This window comes from Copadichromis virginalis, linkage group LG19 (assembly GCF_057382275.1).
Source record: "Copadichromis virginalis isolate Kocher_CV1m ecotype Utaka linkage group LG19, C_Virginalis_male_GT1.1, whole genome shotgun sequence".
In the NCBI taxonomy this organism is placed as follows: Eukaryota; Metazoa; Chordata; class Actinopteri; order Cichliformes; family Cichlidae; genus Copadichromis; species Copadichromis virginalis.
This window is the reverse complement of record NC_140636.1, coordinates 31988201-32010665: the sequence shown is the minus strand read 5'-3', so window position 1 is coordinate 32010665 and position 22465 is coordinate 31988201. Positions and strand designations below refer to the sequence as shown.

Below are 22465 nucleotides of genomic sequence, written 5' to 3'. Positions count from 1 at the left end.
AATGTCTGATGAAATGTTTAGACTGTGAAAGGTAGATCTAATAAAAATAATAATTTTTAATCACCAGTCATCACTTATGAACATTTATTGGCCATTGTTTTTCATTCTTGTCTTATAATATATTACTCTAACATATACTAAAATGAATCCGATTTACCATTCTCCAGGACATACATTGTGCTTAAGCTCCAAATTAATGTTATGTGTGATTTCCGAGAGATTATTCCTACAGCCCATGAATGCAGCATACACTGAAACGACCTTTCGCCTAGTTTGGCGGATGGCAGTTCATCGGGTTTACCCTGACACTGCTGACTCCTGTGACCACGCCCACCAACGACCACGCACCCTGTTTCCTCCAACCGTCCAGCGAGCACGCACTGTTCACGCGCTTTTTGCTCTCCCATTGGCTGAAGCTCTTCACACGCACGCTCGTGATTGGTGGAGTGTTGCCACCCGCCTTTGCGTGTTGTGAGTTTTGTTATTCTTTTTTTTTTCCCCTTCCCCCTCCTCCTTTTCACCCCCCACGTTTTACACACACAGCTGAGAGAAAAGGGAGCCAGTCAGAGAAAAGACGACCTCAACCCTATCGGAACAGGCAGCAGCTCTGGCAACCGCCGTCTCTTTGTTCTAAACTGGCTTCAGAAACAAAAACGCGATATCAAAATATTTTATTCCTCAGTGCCATCGCGAAAATTCAACGAAATGGACTCACTCGAGGTAAGGCAATTTTATTAAACTGTCACTTTAGCTTTACGCAACATTTTTGTTTGTTTTCACTTCAATTCTTTTAACGTCCACTTGTTTACTTTGACATTTCAGCACTTACATAAATGAAAAGCTTAATTCGACATTTTTAAAAAAGTATATTTATTATAATTTTTTGTCTAATTAACTTTGCAATAGTGCCACAAAAAACATATTTAACATGAACACTATTTTTAGCATTTTATTCAACCTTAAATAAAATAAGAAAAATAAAAAAATATCACGCAACGACACGCGCAACTCTGTCGCTGTCAATTTTTTTTAGTCCGGGTGTATTTCTGTGGAGAATTACTAATATGCTTTGTTTACTGTGAAAAATATATAATAAAAGTTGGAACGTGACAAGCCTACTTCCTGATGCAAACCCGCTTTATGGGGATTTCACATGGCTCATCTCGGCAGCACGTCACTGTTTGGTCTATATTTGGTCATGGGAGGTGTCCTGGCTTCGGGCCAGAGGCAGTGCATGGGGTGGGGTGTAGTCACCAGCACCCTCTCCTTTTTGGCCCGGGAACTTCAGGTACAGGAAGAGTGACTGAGCAGATGATAACTGGAAATAGAATTTTTTTTTTTTGTTCCATTCGGGTTCATAGAATAAAAAAATGTCTCCTTCTAAGCGCGATCGGAGAAAAGCTGAATAAACATAATGTGGAATAGGCGTGGAAAATAGCTTTGTGTGTTTGTACGTGTGTTGTCAGTGACCTGAACACAGAAATGTAATTTAATTTTCTCCACCCCCCCCAGACTGAGAATATGGATGCCTGTGAGGTTAATGTAAAGAGAAGGAGGCATGACAGCGAGCACTCTGACTCTAGTGGATTGGGTTTCGACTGCTCTGGTCTGGAGTACACTGACCTGGAAGCAGCGGAGGCTCTGGTGTGCATGAGCTGTTGGAGCACAGATCTTTTCTTTAGCCGCAAAAAGCCAAAACCAAAGCCAAAGACCTGCAAACCAAGACCCCTAACCCCAGCTTCAGACTCCGGCGACTCCCTCCCACCATCAGAACTTCCAGACCCCCCAAAGGACTTTGTGTCCTTCTCCTCCCTGGTAAGACATATCATATAGCACCAACATATGGGCACCACCACTGCAGCATTTCTTCATCATAGTTTGAACTAAAAGGACTGAAAGGTTTGACCTTGTGATGCATAAGTGTTAATGATATGAGGTTGGGGCAGCTGACAATTGCTACAACAAGAAAAACCTTGTTACAGTTAGGTGTTTGACTGTCAGGCAGAGTTCCTTCTTGCAGAGGCAGGGTCATAAAAATCACTGTTTTATAGCTCATTATGATGGTTATTCTTATGTCTTATCTTCTTGCCACCTGTGATGCTTATCACTGCAAATGTAGGTTCTTATGCAACTAGAGACAGTAGATGCACTTTTTAACTCTCTGACTGTCTCTTTGCAGTGTATGACCCCGCCCCACAGTCCCAGCTTTGTTGAAACATCATCAGGCACCGCGTCGCAGTCAAGTTCTGGCTTGGTCGCATCCACACAGCAACTTGTCCTGGCAACCGTTGCTGAAAAGACCCCCTCTCTCCCCCTCACACAGCCCTGCAAAGCAATGGCGACAAGCGTGATCCGCCACACTGCGGATAGAACCCTCTGCCAGCACCACATTCCAGTGGCCCCCAATCCAGAGAAAGCTAGGGACATGGTAACAGCTACTACAATGGTCTCCCAGCAGCAGGAGCAGCAGTGCATCACAAACACAGAGCAGATAACCACACCTCCATCCCCTCCTGCTTCTCTCATACCTTCAAAAACAGAGCAGCCACCCAGTCCCCCCAAATCCTGTTTGGACAGTGTCCCCACCCTAACTCCTGTCAACAGCCAACCACAAAATAGCCCACCCTCTCCCCCTGTTCCCACAACTGTGTCCCCTCCTCCAGTTGCAAGCCCTCAAATCATCTGCCAGATGTTCCCTGTCAGCAGCCAATCGGGTATAATCTCAGCCTTCATCCCCAGTGCGGTTCAGACATCCAATTCTGGCATTCGGGCTGCTGCCACACCCATCCTCCCCCAACCCACCTCAGCTAACAACCCCCCTGTCCAGCAGTCCCTGATTGTGGGCTCCTCAGTGCCCCAAGGCACAGTGATGCTGGTCCTCCCTCAGTCATCCGTCTCTCAGGGTACCCACTGCCCTCAGACTGTCATGACCCTGGGCAACACCAAGCTACTACCTCTGGCCCCAGCCCCTGTGTACTTGTCAACAGGACCCAGCAGCACCACAACAGCCACAAAGATGGATTTTTCCCGCAGGAGGAACTATGTCTGCAACTTCCCAGGCTGCAGGAAGACATACTTCAAGAGCTCACACCTCAAAGCTCATCTTCGAACACACACAGGTGGGGGGTTTACTGCCTTCAGAGTTGCTTGTGAGAATGTGGACTGAAAATGAGTGTTGCATCCTGTTTGTAAAACATTCCTTCTCCAACCTTGTTATTCTTGTCGGGAAAGAGAGTGAGCTCATTGTTTTATTGTAAGCCAAGCTCAGTTATGTGTCAAGTTTTTATGACTACAATGTGACTCACTTGTTTTCTTCACTTGGTCCTCCCTTAGGTGAGAAGCCCTTCAGCTGCAGCTGGGACGGGTGTGATAAGAGGTTCGCCCGCTCAGACGAGCTCTCCCGTCACAGGCGTACGCACACTGGCGAGAAGAAGTTTGTGTGTCCCGTGTGTGACCGGCGGTTCATGCGCAGCGATCACCTGACCAAACACGCCCGCCGCCACATGACCACAAAGAAAATTCCCTCCTGGCAGGCTGACGTCAGGAGTTTGAACAAAATGGCCACAGGAAAAATCCCTCCCTCGAAGTCTGGCATTGCAGCGCTAAGCATGCTGGTACCTGTTGGCTCAAACTAAACAATGAACAACCTGCCACCCGACCCACTCCCAAGATACCAGAGGGACACACAGGAAGCAGTCAAGCACATGGGACTGCTGTTCTTTTGAATCATGGGAATGAAAAAGAAATCATGCACTGGACTCTCTTCCTGCTCTACTGCTCATTTGTACACATATTTTCTCTAAAAGATTCTTTGTTTATATAATTGTGATTATATGTATGCACTCTTGCCAAAGCCTTTGTATGAAGTTTTGTCTTATACATTTCACCTTCTGCACCTCTCCTTTGTTTGTGTTGATATTCATGTACGTGTATGTGAATGTGTTGTTTGTTGTACTATGAAATGAATTTGTCACATTTTGGGGGGATGGGTGAAAAGAAATGTACATATGAATAGTAATCATCAGTACCATAATTATACCTTGATTGTATCTCCCTGTCTACCTTTTCATATTATTTAATACATATTTGTAATAAAAAACAAGGGTAAATGAGTCGTGATTGTGAGTCTTGTGACCTTTCCCATATTCTAAAAATGAAAAAAATCATGTGTGGGATCAAGATGAAGTCAGCAATCTTTCCCAGTCATCTCACGCACAAATACACAAAAGTGGTGCCTGCCCACATCCTGTGTGTGTGTGTGTGTGTGTGTGTCATGCTGACTCCCACTACCGCCACCGCCCTCAACTGAAGCTCACTCATGTTCTTTCAAATGTGCTGACTGGCCTGTGGGTAGCTTCCTGCTGGTTGAATGATTTTTTTCTGGGTGTTATAAAAGCTCTTTTGGCAAATCCATCTGGGGACATCGCGTCCTGTTCATTAGCTCAGAGACAGAGCCAGATGAGTCAGAACAGACAGGCAAGTTGGTTGTTCTGTACTGGAGTTCATTAGAAGCATATTTGAGCACATTCAGATCTGTCACATGGGAGCAAGGAGGGCACGAGTTACAGCTCTTGCATAATACTCTACTAAGTTCATTATAATGTCCCTGGTGTATTTAGCATATGTGGACTGGTGTTTAGAATAAAGTCACATGCCTGACCTTTTTTCGTGCAAAGTTCTGAGAAACTGTTAGAACTTTATTTTTTTATGAATCATAACGATGTACTGTCTCTTTGTGATGCCGCTTTCTCTCTCACACACACGCAGTTTCATAAGCAGTGGTCCCATACCTAGTAACAGTCCACCCCTTCCAATCACACAGTGAGGAACAGGAACTGCTGGGGGTGCGACCAATCACCTCTCTCGCTCGCACACCCGCCCATTTGCCTTACTAACCGATATACTAACTGGCTGAGTTCCACCTGAACTGTGGTCTACGGAGACACCTGCTGGTGGGACTGTGTAATGTTATTGCTTGCAACGATGGAAAAAACACGCCCGGAATATAAAAACAAAAAACAAGAAAACAAGAAGAAAAAAAAGGATATTTCACAAATAGCGGCCTACCCATTATGTCATCATTAACATGATAACATAATGAGTAGAAATTAAAAAGTATACTGTATAGAGTTCAAGGGTAGCTAATTGATTATTTGTACTATGCATTTTATTCAAATTTATTTGCTTAAAGCTTTAATTAATAGAGTTTGTTTAATTCATAGGTTGTGATTAGGTGGCATGCTCTAATGACGAGATTTTAGGTATTACTGGGAGTTATTGTTGGGACCAATTGTATCTACTATACAATGTCTCCTTAATCACAGTTCCGAACAGATCATATTTTAAAAATGATCAAAATGTTAATTAAGATTTTTCTGAAATGACAGTAAAGACTAAACTATTAAAGGTCAGGAAAACATTTGTTTAAAAAACTGTAGCAGTGGCATGTTTGTGGAATTTTTCATTGTAGAAGAGAATAGGAAGACAAACCTTGACACACGTAAATGTTGTTTTGTAACCTAAAATAAAATTTTGCAATTTCGTTACGTTGTTACACATTTAAGGTCAGCAGTTTAGTGGAATTTTTTAATGTAACTTTGAAATGTTTTCTGCAATGCTCTAATACTAAAGTCCATCTGGTGTTTCTTTGATGAAGTCTCTTCCAGTGTGTTTTTAGGTAACACCCTGTGCCTATGAACCCTATTCAGAGTCACTCGCTTGCACACAATTTTGTTACAAACCTGGGTTTAAGAGATTTGGGAGTGAATTGGTAGTAATATCAGAAAACATATCTACCATCTCTGACTACCTTCTCTGTCTGATTTGGTGATGTGCAGTACGGGGACTCTACAGGGAGCGTGTGCTGTCTCCATCCATGTTCACCTTCTACACCTGAGCCTTCCAGTACAACTCCAAGTCGTGCCATGTACAGAAATACTCTTATACTTCCACATTGGTTGGATAGAGTGGTCTGGCAAGAATCATCAGCTTCTGAATGGAAATAACATCAGAGAGACGGTGCACATTTCAGCACAAGGACATCAGCACACTGGATGAGTACCAGGGTGTCTACATTGACAACAGGCTGAACTGAAAGAACAGCACAAAGGCTGTTATAAGAAGAGTAGTGTCCACATTGAGTTTCCTAAGGAAGCTGAGGTCCTTCAACATGTACACGTGAAGCAAAATGATGGGAAGGCAGTGCACTTTGCCATAGTTGGAACTTGTGGCATCAACAAACTGAATACACTGATTAAGACAGATATAGCGAGCCTTTGATACCGCATGCTGTCACATTGTGTAACACAGTAATAAAAAGATAATAAAATAATAATGATATTAATATTATTAGCACATTTCATCATGACTTCACCTGCTCTAACAAAATAATTTCCCAAATATGGGATTTAAAAGTGTCTCATATTCTCATTCATATTTCATTTTTTTGGTATTCATTCGTTAAATGACGACATTTATTATTGTTTATTATTGGATTTTAACCTTTAATCCGTAAAAAAAAAAAAAAAAGGGGGGGGGGGGGGGCTGTCAGTCGGTATTTTTGGTTGCGCCGGTCTGTCGTTGCTATAGTTACATCAACACAACTGTTGCTTCCGCTACACTGTCGCTGGACCGTCTATTATTGGACCTAAAGAAGAAAAATATATCGCGTATCTTTCACATTAGTAAGACCAGGTGATAAATGTGTTTTGAATTTCACCTCTTTATTTTATCCAAAGATTAAAAGTCACGGAAATTTGAGGCCATTTTCTGTCCTCCGAGCTACGTTCAGCTTAGCGCTTCTGTTCTCCCAGTGTCAGCATGGAGCTCGGGGAGAAGCTCAAAGAGCTCAACTTGACAGCGTATGAAGTCGACAGGTTTACGAAAGCTTTCAAAGACGAGAAATTCCGGGAAATGCTCCGGGATTACACCCAAGAAATATCAGACCCCGAGAACAGGAAAATGTACGAAGAAGGGATCAAAATCCTGGAGCAGGAGCGAGGCAACACCGTCGAGTTTATCCACCCGGAACCGTTTAGGGCCATCAAAACCAGCGTGGACGGCAAGCAGAAATGTTTCATCAACATTTGCGCCAGTGATAAAGTTGGGAAGCCTTCATCTAAGTGGGTTGTGTCGGAGAATGGCCGCAGAGGTCAGTGTTGGTCCTTGCCTCACAGTCTGCACCCTGGGAGGCAGGACACAGATCCTAAAGGTAACAAAATGATGATTTATGATGTTGTTTTCCACCCTGACACTACCCGCATGGCAAGCAAAAACAAGAGCTTTCTGGAAATGGTGGACAGTATAGCTATCCAGGGAATCCAGGGCACTTTTAAAGTGACTCTGGACAAAAAGAACATGAGAGAAATGAAAACAAAATACAAAGGCACCCCACAGCCCTGTGTTATAAGAAAAGCCATACCTGGATTCAAAGCCAAGGAGTCTTCAGACCCTCCAGACCCCCTTGCCTTTCCATACCCAGATGAAGAAAGACCGAGCACACAATCAAAGCCCACAGAGGCACCAAGAACAACAAAAAACAGTACTGATTCTAAACCTCAAAGCTTACTGAAAACCAGAGAGCCAACCAAGCCGAACTATACAGTAAAGTATCGATCACTTATTGATCTCCAGGACTTTAGATGCTCTAGAGACTCAGCCCAAAGCCCCAGGCCCAAAGAGATTGTGGTGACTGTTGATTTGCCTCTTCTAAAATCTGTCAAAGACACAAGCCTTGAAGTAAAAGAGAAGCAACTGCTGCTGGAGACCAAGAAACCAGCCTACAGATTGGAACTACATTTAGCCTACCCCGTGGATGAAGACAAAGGAGAGGCCAAGTTCAACAAACAGAGAGGACAGCTCATCGTCACCCTGCCTGTTCTTCCTCATAATTTGCCTCCTGATTTATTTGAAGGGCCAGCAATGGCCAACAATAAGAGTGCAAGTTGTGATGAGAGCGAGGAGGACAAAAGTGAGGTTGAAGAAGAAGACAAACAGAAAAACAGGGAAGGGGAGAAGAGGGAGCAGGAGCTACAGAAAGGGGCTGAATTAAAGGAAGAAAGACAAACTGAAAATCCCATGCAGGAGAAAGGGGGGGAAAATAGTGAAAAAGAGGAAGACGGAGTTCAAGAGAAAGGAGAACAAATTAGGGAAGAGGCGATCGGTGCAGATGAGGCAAAATGGAAGAAGGGCCAGGAACATGTGGAGGAGGAAACAGTAACTGAAGGTCACGAAGGCAGAAAAGCGCAGGAGGACGACAAATTAAAAGAGGAGAAGCAATGGGCAAAACAAGGTAATCAGAATGAAGATGAGAAGTCAAGTGAAGGTGGATGCGACAGAGCAGCAGAGGATGATGATACTCTGTGTGAAGCTTTTGCCCTGAAAAGAGGCCCAGTGGCTGATGATGAGGGCCTTGTGATTGAAAATCAGCACATTTTAATCTCCACTGAACAATCCCATGGTGCAATAAGAGAGGAAGATGTAAATCTGGCCTCTAGTTTGGAGGAGGCATCCAAAATGAAACCTTCAGATATCCAAGAGAAGACTGAAAAGAAAAAAGCAAATGTAGCAGGAAAGGCGCAGGTGAGATCAATTGTAAAATTCAGTTTGTTGGTACAAGTTTCTACAAACTACTGATTTTTCTCTCCTCTTCTTTCATCAATTTTGTGCCAGATGGAACAAGATGCAGCATTTCAGAACCAGACATCCAGTGACGAAGCCAGAAAAACAGCTATGGATGAGTGCGACACTTCTGAGAGGGTTGTGAAGTCCAAGGATACGCATCCAACACGTAACGTGAAGACATCAAGTGGAGGAGAATCGGGCCAGCGGGTCACCTTCTGCTCTGAAGACGTCACTGTAGGCTCAGCAAAGCAGGAAATGGATGAAGATGACCTGCAGACGGAGCAAATCTCACCAGTCTTACAACGTAACAAGCCTCCACCTGTATTACTGAGGGAAATTGATAAGGATGGAAATGAGATAGTAATCAGTGATCATACATCATCAGCTGGGTTCACCTTCCTAAACACTCTAATGTACGAGCTGGACTGATGGTGCTGTGAAGGATGCAGAAACATTGCTCGTAATTTTTAAAAACCTGACGTTCCTTTTTTGCTGATTTCATGCAAACTTGTGACAAAAATGGGGAATAAATCATTTGGATCCAACAGAATAAAGTACTTAAGACATGACAATGAATACTTTTATTTAATCTTTCACATATGTAAAAATTGTGGGTCATTTGCACAGTAAAAAGCACCTCCCTTTGGTTGTTAGTCATTGACCCTGAGGCACTGTTTTCAGGAAATTTATCTAATCTTGTAATTCCCCTGTCTGATGGAAGTAGGTCAGTGGGTGAACCTGCAGTCTCTTTAAACACAAGGAAGGAAAAAAAAATACTGTTAAGAGACTTGCCAGCAGCACAAGGTTTTGTGCTGCCTGCTATCATAACGTACAGTAAGTGCCACTCTGTTTCAGATGGAGCAAGAGGTAACATATTCATGCTTGTCTCAGAGCCCATTTTGATAAACGGAAACTGCCTCAGAACATAAATGTAAGCATATAACAAACAGCTTGAAGCTCTTTTTAAAAACACAACAAACTTAATATTGTCTTTTCACACAAAGGCAGCATAAGGAAACTACGGCAAAGCCATTTACCACTGCAGCTTCCTCTTCACGTACTCTTAAGACTGTATCCCACAATGCTACCTACTGCAGCGCACACATGCGCGTGCACAGAGGTTTCTAGGCGGCAATGTTTTTCGATCAAATAGGTCTCCGTCCTCATCTGGTTCCTCTCTGGAGGGAGTTGTCTAAGAATTCGGAGTAGCAGGAAAGCGAGCAGAAGTGCTGCTCCACCGGTGCGTCTGTGCCTCCCATGTCATCCACCAGCACAACTGTGTGAGAGACTTGGTGGAGGTTCATGCTCACTGCAGTCTTGATGTAGAAACTGATGCAGATGCAACCGCAGTAACAGGTCTTGGCTATTTTGAGGTCCCGACACAAGTGAGCAGGGATAAGGTGAGGTCCATATGGGATTCTGTAAAGTGACAGAAAGAATAAAGGATTAATGAGTTTTATACTTGCTAGAGAACCACAGTGAGGTCTAAACTGGATGCAGAGCAGCATGTAAATCTAACCTGAGATTGGCCACGGCTCTGGAGGCCAACTCCTGAAGTGGAAGTGGGAATGTAAGCTGCATTTTGTGGTCCAGAGGGTTGGGCTGGATGAATGGATTTCCGAACAAGTCCAGGTTCTCTAGACTCAGCTTGCGGAAGTCACCGGGCAGTACAGTCAGCTGGTTGTGTGCCGCGGACAGGAACCTCAGCTTCGAGAGTCGGCCGATGTGGAACGGCAAACACAGGAGTGCGTTATCGTCCAGTTTAAGGTTCACGAGTTCTCTGAGCTGGCAGAACTGAGCAGGGAGCGTCTGTAAGCGATTCTGGCTGAGGTCCAGGTGTTGGAGGGTCCGCTGGAGGGTGGACAGACAGAGTGCCTCGCTGAAGGCTTCCAGGTGGTTATTGTGAAGGATGAGTTCGGAAAGACAGCTGAGGTCACCGATGGTGGCAGGAAGTTTCTTGATATGGTTGTTACTGAGGTCTAGCTTGCGCAGAGCTGAAAAAAATCAAACAGAAACACCTCAGCTTAGAGAGCAGAGTCTACTCTGACACACAAATTTTCACTTTTTAGGAGTCTGGGGTCTTGAAATGGCTTTTTCCCCATGTGTGACTTGGAGCTACACCCAACTATTTATTATTGGATTTGCATAGACAAGGAGACATGGTACCTTTAACCAACTTGACTCACTTATTTTATTTATCAATTTACCTTTGAGTGAAAGCATTCGCATGTCCACGCGTGACAGTTTGCAGTACGACACCTGCAGCTGCTCCAGGGAGTGAGGGAAGTTGGAGGTGAGTGGGTAATCCTTCTTGGAGACGATAGCGAGCTTCTTCTTGGGCTGCTCTACGTCTCTGGCGCGAACAGGAGTCAGTGTGGACAGAGGAAGGCTGCTCGTGTCACTCCCTCTGTCTGCCAGACGAGCCGCCGAGAGAAAGTTCTTCAAGCTGTTGGAGTCGGCCTAGAGATAGATAAATACAGTTACTCTGGATCAGTGGATTAACAGGAAACAGCAGTTTCACGGCTCCTCAAAGGTCGCTGTGGTGCATGACTAGATTCACTGAAATATCTAACCCAGATTCCCTGACCTAGAATGCTCTGACATACTTCTTTTGAATGAACAGGATGGACTATATGCAGCTGGGAGTGAGAGATTGTCGGTTGGATAGAAAATAGAGGAGTTGGAGACAGGTTTGTGCACCTGTACAGTGCACTGACAGGTAATTTAATCCATTTACTGTAGGAGAAGTAGAATGTTTACAAAACTGTGGCCAAGCAGGTTAACCGAGGTTTGGTTTACACATTTCTCCATGTTTACCTGCTCAATTTAAAAGCCTGTGAGAAGCTGTGTGCTTTCTAAGAGTGTGACGCGTTAAACACCTCGGAGGGCTGTGCAACATAAGAAAAACAAACAATAAGTCATCTAAGCTCTCTGCTATGGCATGAACTGGGGTTGAAACTGACGTGTGTATGTGTGTGTGTGTGTGTGTGTCTGTGGTTGACAAATGAGTCAGAGAACATAAAGTTCTTTTTCCAGGACAGACAAAGAGAACAACCATTCCAAGGGCCAGCACTACAATGCAAAATTAGACTCTTAGCAAGGTACTTAGTGAGCGGGGAGGGAGCTTTAATACAGTGACATGATCCTATGACAGGGAAGTTAAGCTAAGCCTACTTGCTGGCTTGAATCCTGTGTTTATATTCATTCTTCAGTGTTCTCAGAAATCTGAACACCAACTAAAAGAATAAGGCTAAGACTATTCCAGGCACATCCAACAACAGCCTGTTAATCAAACAAAGTGTCTTCTGTCCTCTGAGTTTTCCTATTACACAGACTCAAACAAGACTGCTTAGGCGGCTGAAGCAGGTTTTGTGTATTTTTCTAATATTACAGTTTAAACATCCTCATAAAATACATCACTCTGCTGTGAGAAATGTAAAAACAATGTAAAAATTACATGTTACAGTCAAACTTTTATTAACTAGCTGACTAAAAGCTCAATAAACAACCATGTAACAGTGGAATTGGACAGTTAGTTAATGCAAAACAATTTGTTTCACTCTTGTAATGTACATACATCTTCTAATTTAATTCAGGGTCTTCAGTTGTATACTCCTTACTAAGACTGCAGTCACGGTGTGTTCTATGTCATACCTTGCTCAAGCAAATGTCAACAGCAGGTTCCTTTAATCTCACAGTGGCCTTGCCTTCCTCCACAAACCAAGTGAAGAACTTCTCTATGTTGCCTTTTAGCTAGAAGAGAAATAAATGGTCAAATTTCAGCGGTGGGAAAAAACATTACACAACTTCAGGGCGGTGGTGCATCAAGCAAGTTAAGACTGGAATACTGAATTTCAACATTCAACAGCTAGGTGACAACAGCTGCAAACGTTTACATCAGAGGCTGACAAAATGAAAACAATATGACGAGGGTTTCCAGTTTAGGTCACTATTGGAAAAATAATGAATATTTTAAAAGGCAGATCTGATTAACTCCAGCAGTACTTTCCAGTGAGATTTTCCTGATGTTTGTTCTTTAGGTAAATTTGGGATTTTTTTTTCTTTTTCTTAAATATCATTTAGTGTGTGTGCACAGGAACTAGTGAATTTCTATTTGAAAAATGATCCAATCTTTAACTCACTATGAAAACTGGTCATAGATCAATAAACTAAATGATTAATATATTAGCTGCTGGAGCTTGAAAATGAAAAGAAAAGGTCTGTGTGTTCTCACTGACCAATAAACAGCACAGGCAGTGGTTTTCTGGTATTAAAACTGTCTTAAATGACTTGTTAGGGTGTAATCTGTCAAACACATCTAAAACATATCTCTCATTAATGATATAAATACACTTTGAGTCAAAAATTATGTCATATGTTTTTGGCAAAGTGGCTTTTCTATATCTTTCATTTATCCAGGTAAAAAGTGTCACTGACATTAAAAATGCCTTTTACCAAAACAGGTCTAAACAAGAGGAGAGCAGAAATTGTAACAAATATAACATACTAGTTCTATAAAGATATCGTAGGTGGCCACTATAATACAGAACAGAGTCATAAAGAGAGCAGCAAAACAGGTAATTTCTCTATTTTATATATACCCCCTTACTAAATCCAGTTGACTATAGTCTACTCATCAACTTAAGGAAAGATATTAGATTTTAAAAAACACATAAACATCAGCGATCACTTTTTGGCACAACACCGTAACATTTCAAGTATATTTTACTTTATTAAATATTCTAAACAATGCTGAGTCGCCGGATCAACTGATAGTTTTCACGATTTAGTAAGTTATTAACTTTTTAGAGCCGTGCCGTTGGGTTTCATTATATATTTATTTACTTTTTCCCCCTGAGTGTCTGAAAAGCAAGGCATGATGGGATAGCGTCACTTCACTTCTCATGCCATCCATGACATAACAAACAGACGCCAGAAGAACTAAATTACACGTTTCTGGTCTTAAAATGTACTTTGAAAAATTGAGTAAATTAAATAAAATAATTAGCTTTAATCATCTTGTAATTTGCTTACTTTAGGGACCAAATAAAAACAGACGCACCACACCCAGAGATAAACATTAGCTCCAGACTGAACAGATAGTACTTGCTGTACAATAGCTTTTAAAGTAAGGAGTAAAATACCTTGTACTTTGATCCGGCTCTGTCTTTGGCTGTGCAGATCATCAAGTAGATGTTGCTGCGCTGAGTCGTCTTGTCCAAATGCTTTCCAATAGAGAGCACTGCTCTCGTCCCTTTGCCTCGACTTTTCATCCCAAACGTCGGCAGCATCCGATTCACCACCTCGACATCACACTGGAGCTTCATCGCAATCTCTTAAGTAACAGACTTAAGTCCGGCCTAACGCCGCGTTACAGTGAGCAAATGCTTGAAAAGCATACCAGGTGGAAAACTTCCGTGAGAAAGTTAGGCTAGCTCGAAGCGTTTGTGGTTAGGCTGGCGACACATCCGTGCTCGTTATGGATGTCAACAACAGACCAGCCTTTTTCACAGAGCCGCAGCTGCATTTAAACCGCTGACGAAAAAATGAGCCGGCATCTACCGCGGGGATAGTCACTTGGGTTTTCCTCGCATTAATTTGACTAAGCTACAGAGCTCAGTGAACGCTCTCGGCTGTCAGTTGGTTTGTTAGCTGCCGTTAGCACAAACCTCGCGTGTATAGGGAAGTGACGTCAGGGAGGCGCGAGACCAAGCCCGCGATAAACATGTACACATACCGACCACTTCATTAGGTACTCCAGTTTGACTTAAGAAGTGCTTTAATTCTTATTTTTTTAGTGTTTTGTACAACAAATTCCTACCCTATGATCAGAATATAAAAGTAAAAATTAAGGCCATCCAAAGTTTTTTCTAATCTTCCAATATGAGTTATTATACTTTTATATTATCTTACTAGTTTTTATTTTGTTTTGACTTTTTGTTTGGGAGTTTGTAGTTTTTATTGTTTGAAAATGTTTAGTTTTACTTGGGTTTTACAAATATTTTATACTTTGATATGAATACTTATTATTTTTACAGATTTGGTATTAATGCCCATATTTATTTATTGTATTACTCCGGCCAAAGTATAACGCAAAATTCCTATAATTTCTAGCGCCTGACTGGTACAGGATCTTTAAGACTAGCTGATATTTTCGGGATTTTAAAAAGCGATCCGCCAGTGTTTAGACACACTAAACATAAACAGATTACTCATGAGTCCTCAATAAGATAATATAAAAATGAATTTAAAAATGGTTTTATTGTCACAACAAATCACTGGTTACTTCAGCTTACGTGTTCCTTCCTCCAGTTGTGTGAGTGGCCACTAGTGGACAAACTATGCAACATCAATACTAATAACATATTTATTTGGCCCTTATAAATACTGATACAGATATATCGGCAAATAACTAATATCAGCCTCTCAGATGATAATAATTTTAACAAAGATCTCTCTATAACACATATAGGTTATTTTATATAGCCTACTAATGACTTTTTGCAAATTATGTAAATGCCTGACATAAAATAAAATGAAATAAAATATTAAGTGGCCTTGTGTTTTTCAAACTACAATTTGTAGTGTGCAAATTTAGAATGGTTTTACATTAAAATTGTAAATTTGTTTATAAACATTAATCTGGTTAATATTAATTGAATAATATTGATGTGTAACAATCTTCAAAATAGAAAATCTCCTCTGAAAATAAGTGGAAAACGGAGTATTACCAACGGTGCTTTGTAGTAGGCAGATGAAAGAAAAAAATTGTTCATTCGATAATAAGAATGTCACTATTTAAACATTTTCTTTTTTTGGGGGGGGGGGGGGATCCACCAATTGTTACAATAAGTTGCATGAGTTGAATGAGATAAAAGGATTGATAACTTCCAGTTTAAAAGGATCAAATCTTTCTCCTCAGTTAAAGATCTTAGTCTTAGAACCCCAAATTTTACTAGAAATTCTTCTAGAAAAACATTTTGAAGTCTCTAACAATGCGCAGTTACTTACTATGCTAATAAGACTGGGTGAATTTAAAGTAGAGTGAATCAAAAACTTAGCTTGCTATTCAGAAAATGAACTCTCCAGTCTAAAAGGCATGCTGAATTTATTTTTGTATCAATATATGCTTCATTTGTACCACTCGTCCCTCTGGTGTTATTTGAAGTGAAGTCCCAATTCTATCTTTAGAGTTTGTGCCCTTGCAGTTAAGGACAGGAGACGTAACAGTGAACTGTGAGTCTGAGAGTGTGTGACATTGTCGCTTTGGATCAATGTGATCAGAGAAAAAAAAAAAAACTTAACTCAGATCTTGTTTCCTTGTTTTGTCTCCTTTCTTTCTCATCTTGTGCTTTGAGGGCCCCACAGACACACATGTTATAATATTTGTTACAGTTTATTAAAAAGTCATTTTATTAGTGATAACATTCATTGGGATTTTAGACATTTTGACACCTTTATTGTTTTCACTTAGACATTCACATCACGGTCTTCAGTTCACATGTTCCACATTGTTTTTTTCTAGGTCTCAATAAAAAATAACATTAAAAAAAGTCTTTGGCTTCAACCTGGCGTGTCTTAATTTTTCAAATGGTCTGCAACAACATGCAACTTTTTAAATTTTACCTCTTTTTCTTACATGTGCCTCTGAATGGATCAACGCTCTGTAACCATAAAGGTACCTCACCCACCCACACACACACACACACACACACACACACACACACACACACACACACACACACACACACACACACACACACACACACACACACACACACACACACACACACACAATGAAAATATTTCTGCAAATGACAGATGATGAAATTAGCAGGATGCGCAGATCATGCAGCAAAGACATGAAAATTCCAAGATAAGACTCCCTGGTGTAGCAACAGGATGTGGATGAAGTTCAGTGCTATCGCTATCTGTAACTTTTTTCAAAATAAATAAATTAACACTCTTGGTTTCCTTTTGTTTTAATTTCTTTTTACTGTGAAACTTGCTAAAAGTGCATATTTGATCCACATAGCAATGAACCCCACCATACCCTCCATCATATCTGATATTAACCACTGTCTCACAAGGCCGTCTCCACACAGGATGACCCCCTCCGTACATAGTAGCGCCTCACTTCCCTCCCGCCTTCGCTGCCCTCGGACCGGTGCACAATGAGAACAGGAAAGAAGTGTGCGTCTCTGTACGTTGGTGGACTGTTGCTGAGCGCCAGCTGGCTGGAGTCCGACCGGCAGCACTGCTCGTCCGCGCAGCAGGGCTCCGTCAGATTGCTGCTGCGACTCCCTCGATGGGAGCCGTACATGCGGCAGAGGGAAAAGCGAGAAGTGTCCAAGGAGAGGTGCGAGTGGAACAGCGCTCCGTGGCAGGACAGGATGGAGGAGCAGCTGGAGCTGGTGATCGTCCTCCTCCTGCCTCCTCCAGCTCCTTGTCCGCTCAGCTCGCTGCACTGCTCGCAGTCGTCCTGGCTTTGGAGCGCTCCGTAGCTCTCAGCAGTCTGGCTGCTGTCCAGTAGAAGGCAGTTAGAGGAAGACGTGTCTTGTAATGAATTAGAAGCCCCTGTCCTCATGTTTAACAGCATCGCCTCAGAGTAGCTGGGAATCACCTGGCGATTGCAGCGTATGTGCCACTCCATCTCAGTGCTGTCCAGCGTGTCAACTCTGGGAATAACGCAACCAATATTTCTCCCCACAGGCCTGTCTTCATCTAGAGGGGAGGGGCTGCTGTGGGTGTACTCCAACCCAAACAGTTTCTCGATGCGGTAGTGCACGTAAGCAGTGCGGTACTCCGTGAGCACTCTTAGAGGCCAGGAAAGCATGAGCAGAGCTGCCAGCCAGAAGGCAACCTGGGAAGTGTACCAAGGCATGCTGTCTGGGTCTACATAGGCTAAGAGGTTTTCTCTGAAGTCCACATTCTTCAGCTGCATCCCCTCCCGAGCCTCCATGTAATCATCCAAACCTTCGATTTCAGAGAAGAACCTGGCTCTCTGGCTGAGGTAATCATTTTCTGGGCCCGCCTCGGTGAAGCTGAAACACTTGGTGAAGCGCAGGCGAATGGCTGGATGCCTCTCCAGGCCTCTAAGGTCACGTGATACATCCTTCATGCCACAGTGGCTGTAGTCAAACTCGCCCTCGGCCACGTGAGTGTTGACTCGCTCGTGGTACACCTGCGTGGTGGTGTACGCATCCCCGTTACGATACCGGGTCACCTGTCGTGTCCGCCGGACAAAATGGTAACTGATGGCTTTCCACCATATGCAAGGCTGGGCCCGCTGCATCCGAAGCACCCGCTCGTACACGCTGTCCACGTCTGCCTTGCACTGCAGCTCGCTCCTGGCCCTGCAGTGCCAGCACTCCACAATATACAGCACGTAGAGCATGAGCAGGAAGGCCAGGGGGATGTAGATGAGGCCGTCCGAGCAGGGGCTGTCGTGGTAGATCATAGCGTGTCCTCCGATGCCCACCCCAGAGGCGCCCCGCAGGGAGGAGGTAAAGGAGGATGTTAAAGAGGAGGTGAGGGCAGAGTTGAAGCTTATCTTGGTGACCCGGGTCAGCTTACACCAGGCCACTGCACCCAGGCAGCTGTACATGAGCAGGGAGAGCACCAGGCAGCGCCAGTGGGACTCCCGACAGACACAAGCACCCAGGGACTGCTTGACTGGACGCTGCTGCAGAGAGAAAGAGAGAGCGAGGGAAAGGGATGGAAAAGAAATGAAGGGGAGAGTAATGAAAAAACACACTTAAAGCAATGAACCCGCTAAACATGGCAGCGATTTTAAGGCTCGCAGCAGAAATGCAAATGAAAGTGGTTAAGCTATAAATCGAAGCGCTTTTTCCCTACCTAAGCACAGAGAAAATCACACTGAAGGAAGAACACTGGGATTCAGCAGGGACTGTAATGTAAGTAAAACATGTACAAGTGAGTTAACCGGATCATATGCAATACCATATCAAAAACAAGAGCAATTATGAGAGCAATTAAGCAGATCAAGGGAACTTTTTTCTTGATCCTACACCGGTTACTGTGGAGGACCACCTTCTGTAGATTGTTCCTGGATAATAGCGGCTGCTTATTAAAGAGTCTTATTTTCTAATTCTCTTCTGAGTCTGGAGACAAACGTTTGTGCCTGCGGGCGCACAGAGACAGCCGCTTAACAGCAGCATACAGAGAACAATGGTGTACATGACTATGATAGAATCTGATAAAAATGTAAATAACAACGGCAGACAGCATCTGATCTTTTTAGGTAAGGTCAGGTGTATTCGTAAAAATCAGATCACCATAATAAAGGTAAAAAATAAAGTGGCAGAAATCAAGTATTGCATGATGTTGAGAGAGAAACAAGATTTATTCCTGAAAGAAAGACTCTTAATGGAAGTGTCGGCATGGATACAAGCTTTTTTCATGCTATTTTGCAAAACAAAGTTCCACCAGTTATCAATAATGGAAGCAGTTTGTTTGTTCCATCTCCAAACAACACATTTTAGTTGCATTAACAGCTAAATTACAGCTAAAGTAAATAGAGGTCGACTGTAACTGAACACAGTGGGTTCACAGTGGCTCATAGCTCTGTCTCCTCACACAAAGAAGGTCCTGGCTTCACATGCACCAGCTGGGTGAGGCTGCATGGAGCTGTATGTTCTCCGTGTACTCTGACTTCCTCCAGAAACCTGCATGTTAGGTTAATGGGTGATTCTAAACTTGCCGTAGGTGTCTGCTTGTCCAGGTTGCAGCCCTCATTTTGCCCCATAACAGCTGAGACAGACTCCATCCTCCGCAACCTCTGAATAGGATAAGCAGTTAAGAAAATTTATAGATGGACCACAGTTAATTTCAGTTATGAAGCACCAGTACTTCTCTTGAACATGTCCATTTTATTCTACTTGCAGTTGGCCTATACTGTTCTTAGTAAAGAATAAAATATATCTCAAAGCTTTTAGCTACCCAAAGAAATAGTAGGGTAAAAGTATCTTTTTTTCCACTTTTTTTTCACTCTCCCTTGAGTACATGTCCTGAAAGCTTCTCTTGTTACCACTTTGTCACAAACCCATCCATCACTCTGCGGAGCACTGGGAGGTTTGGAGCGGAGCGCCCAAACAGAAACATAAAGTGCTCCCATTTGCAAAACTGAGCAGCGGTCAAACAGTCCTATTCAGCAAACACACTGGCTGAATGCTATTTCATCAGTAACACTAACAGTCAAAACTTCCAGAGTGCATAAAGAGAACCTTAGCTCAGACTATTTACTGAAATTAAATTGACTGCATTTTGTCAAGCAATTATCTGAGATTCCTGATTTCAAATGCTTAAATTTGTTTTTGTCTCGTGGTGATATTCCTCCACATTGACTACCTCTGGTGTTTTATGGAGTGAAAGGATTTATCCTGACAGCCAGCCATTCATTACTGCACTGCCACAGGGGTGGAGATGCCTTACACTGCCGGTTCCACCTGAGTTATTTGTGGAGCAAATGAGGGATTCGGTTCTTGTGAACCAGAGAGGGCGGACTTTGAAGCGGCCCAAGCCTTGTGACTGCAGACATCATAGGTGCGACATCTGAAAAAGGTTACCCTTTAATAAAAAAGAAAAGCTGACTCATATATGCTAGATCCTTGGTCATGGAGACAGTTTACAGGAAGCTGAACTCAGGAAATGTAAGGGAAAAATAGGCACAAGTTGTTTGCAACCACAGAAATGTGGTCAGAGTCATCCCCCTGCAGACAGAAGCACAGTAATTACGCGATGACAGTAAACACCAAGGGCGTGGAGGAACTAATGCAGACACATGCATGTAAACTTGTGTTGTGCAAGACTATAATCTGTGCTTTTGTCGTTACAGTACTTTTCCACATCACTCGAGTGTGCTGCCACTATGTCAAATTAACTATTGTGACATTTCAAGAAGCAATGATGCTGTTTGGCTGCAGGTGAAAGTGATGGCACAGAGATGACTGCACGGGGCACCAAAAAGGCAGTAATGAAACAAAACCGCATGTTTTGTGTGGCTTTTCCTCCTACATTTGAACAATGAACATATGGCTCTTTATTACCTACTACTTACTTTTCTGGAAGTTATCAGAGAAGAAAAAATAATGACTACATCTGTCTGCTCTTACCTCCTCCGGGACATCACTCTCAGCCGGTGAGTCCTCCTCCTCCTCTTCTCCATCAACATCATTGAGACCGCTGGCCGCCGCGTCCTCCGCAGAGTCCTGATCGGATGAGAGCATGCTGCACTTTTTCGCATGTCCGAGAGAAACTGGAAGCTCACTCCTTTTTATTCACTTGCTTCGCTCCTAATAGCGCTCCGTTCGCTCCCCCCTTTGGTGGCCCCCTCAGCCCCGAGGCGTCTGGGCCGGAGCCAGCAGGCTGCTGCTGCTGATGTTGCTGCTGTGCGGAGCGGGAGTCCCGCGCTGCTCCCGGAGGAGGGGGGCGGGGTTCAGGGAGTTCACCGCAGCAGAGACAGCAGAGGTTAACCATGATGCAGTCAGTGTACTAAGTCAGTAGCTGAAGTTACCTGAGAAAGACCATAAAAAAGGGGCATCGCTGCATTTGTTAACGCAGGCACTAAGTGGATCCGAAACGCTGGTATGAAATGTTTTACGACGACAAAGAAGACCGCACTCACTTCCGGTTAGGATCAAACGGCGTCCTTCACAATAAAAATGCATTCTTTTTTTTTTTTTAATTGATTTAGAATAGATTTGTCAAAATATATACTGTTAGGTATTTTAGTACCATGGTAGCATTTACTGGATATTGTTTTATAGTGACATTATGCAGGAAAACTCTGTCATTCAATAAGGCCCCTTTGTTTTAGTTATTTTTCTCTTTGACCCAAGAATTGATGTGTGAGAATCACAGGCTGGTACAAGGTTGAAATACCACAGAGATCACTCCCTCAGCTACATTAGTTTCTTAATCTTTTAGGAGACGCCTGTTGAGGCCAAATGGTTTGTTTCAGATTTCACTAATGTAAGAACTCTTCGTTTTGTGCCTTGAAAATATGTCGCTGAGATAATCACAATTGTAGCTGAACTGATACACTACACAAAGGATGCTTCTTCACCCATGGGCAGGAAGACACTGCCTTATCTTGGTCTGTACTGGTTTAAACTGATAATCTGCTGTCTCATGAATTTTACCCTCTATATAAACTGTTGTACTTGTGAATAAAGTTGAGTCACTTTGGGAAGACAATCTAAAGCAGTCTCTGTTTTCTTGTTCTCCCAAGCTGCTCCCGAGCTCGTACTAACACGCTGAATGGCATGCTTGAATATTACTTGAGAATATATTTGACTGTGTTACAGACTAAGGGACATTCTCTGCTGATAGGTGAAGGTACATTCTCTGCTGATAGACGTCCACGCCTCGAAGGAAGTCGATCCACGGATTAGGCCCTGGAAACCGTTTCCTTCAATTTTGGTGTCAGAAGTGGGATCCTGACGAAGGTAGGCACGTGTCTTTTATTTTATAAGACTGTGTTATGCCTTTCTCAGTGATCCACATAGAAACGGGATACGCTGACGAGGCCTTCTTCAGTGGCCCACATAGTAACAAGTGGGATACACTGAGGAGCCTTCTTTAGTGGCCCACATAGAAACACAGGAAGTTGCCTGTTGTTTTGTAAATAAAAGCAGAAAGGACACAGGAAGTTGCCTGCTGTCATAAACTAAGAAGTTGCTCACCAGCAGAAAGGACACAGGAAGTTGCCTGGGGTCATAAAACGAGAAGTTGCTCGTTAAAAAGTGAGAAGTTGCTCACTAAAAAGATAAAATTGCTAGCAAAAAATCAAGTAACCTCAGGTGTGCCACAGCAAAAATAA

General features: G+C 43.0%; 4 protein-coding genes across 7 annotated transcripts; 2 read left to right on the top strand and 2 right to left on the bottom strand.

Moving 5' to 3' along the window:
- The first annotated feature begins 519 nt into the window (after positions 1–519).
- LOC146686498 (Krueppel-like factor 11) lies at positions 520–4112 on the top strand. The gene is made up of 4 exons (XM_085441896.1): positions 520–720; positions 1513–1815; positions 2180–3119; positions 3334–4112. The coding sequence occupies exons 1-4, from the start codon at positions 706–708 to the stop codon at positions 3633–3635; spliced, it is 1560 nt and encodes a 519-aa protein (XP_085298022.1). The 5' UTR covers positions 520–705; the 3' UTR covers positions 3636–4112.
- A 2468-nt stretch (positions 4113–6580) lies between these two features.
- dnaaf2 (dynein axonemal assembly factor 2) lies at positions 6581–9194 on the top strand. The gene is made up of 2 exons (XM_085441404.1): positions 6581–8580; positions 8671–9194. Exons 1-2 carry the CDS (start codon positions 6820–6822, stop codon positions 9049–9051), a joined length of 2142 nt encoding a protein of 713 aa, XP_085297530.1. The 5' UTR covers positions 6581–6819; the 3' UTR covers positions 9052–9194.
- Positions 9189–14310, bottom strand: lrr1 (leucine rich repeat protein 1). 2 transcript variants are annotated; one of them, XR_014916712.1, is made up of 6 exons: positions 13767–14310; positions 12277–12375; positions 10830–11082; positions 10142–10616; positions 9660–10041; positions 9189–9369 (listed from the first exon to the last, which is right to left on the bottom strand). XR_014916712.1 is itself a non-coding variant. In XM_085441405.1 (5 exons), exons 1-5 carry the CDS (start codon positions 13947–13949, stop codon positions 9786–9788), a joined length of 1266 nt encoding a protein of 421 aa, XP_085297531.1. In that variant the 5' UTR covers positions 13950–14310; the 3' UTR covers positions 9189–9785. The 2 variants fall into 2 exon arrangements, 1 of the variants encoding a protein (XP_085297531.1); XM_085441405.1 differs by having other exon boundaries at positions 9189–10041.
- A 1612-nt stretch (positions 14311–15922) lies between these two features.
- LOC146686495 (transmembrane protein 151B) lies at positions 15923–21316 on the bottom strand. Of its 3 annotated transcripts, none has more exons than XM_085441900.1 (3): positions 20757–20820; positions 18481–19423; positions 15923–18307 (listed from the first exon to the last, which is right to left on the bottom strand). In XM_085441900.1, exon 3 carries the CDS (start codon positions 18227–18229, stop codon positions 16706–16708), a length of 1524 nt encoding a protein of 507 aa, XP_085298026.1. In that variant the 5' UTR covers positions 18230–18307; positions 18481–19423; positions 20757–20820; the 3' UTR covers positions 15923–16705. The 3 variants fall into 3 exon arrangements, with proteins under 3 accessions (XP_085298026.1, XP_085298027.1, XP_085298025.1); XM_085441901.1 differs by having other exon boundaries at positions 18481–18532; positions 20757–20814; XM_085441899.1 differs by lacking the exon at positions 18481–19423 and having other exon boundaries at positions 20757–21316.
- Between the last annotated feature and the right edge of the window lie 1149 nt (positions 21317–22465).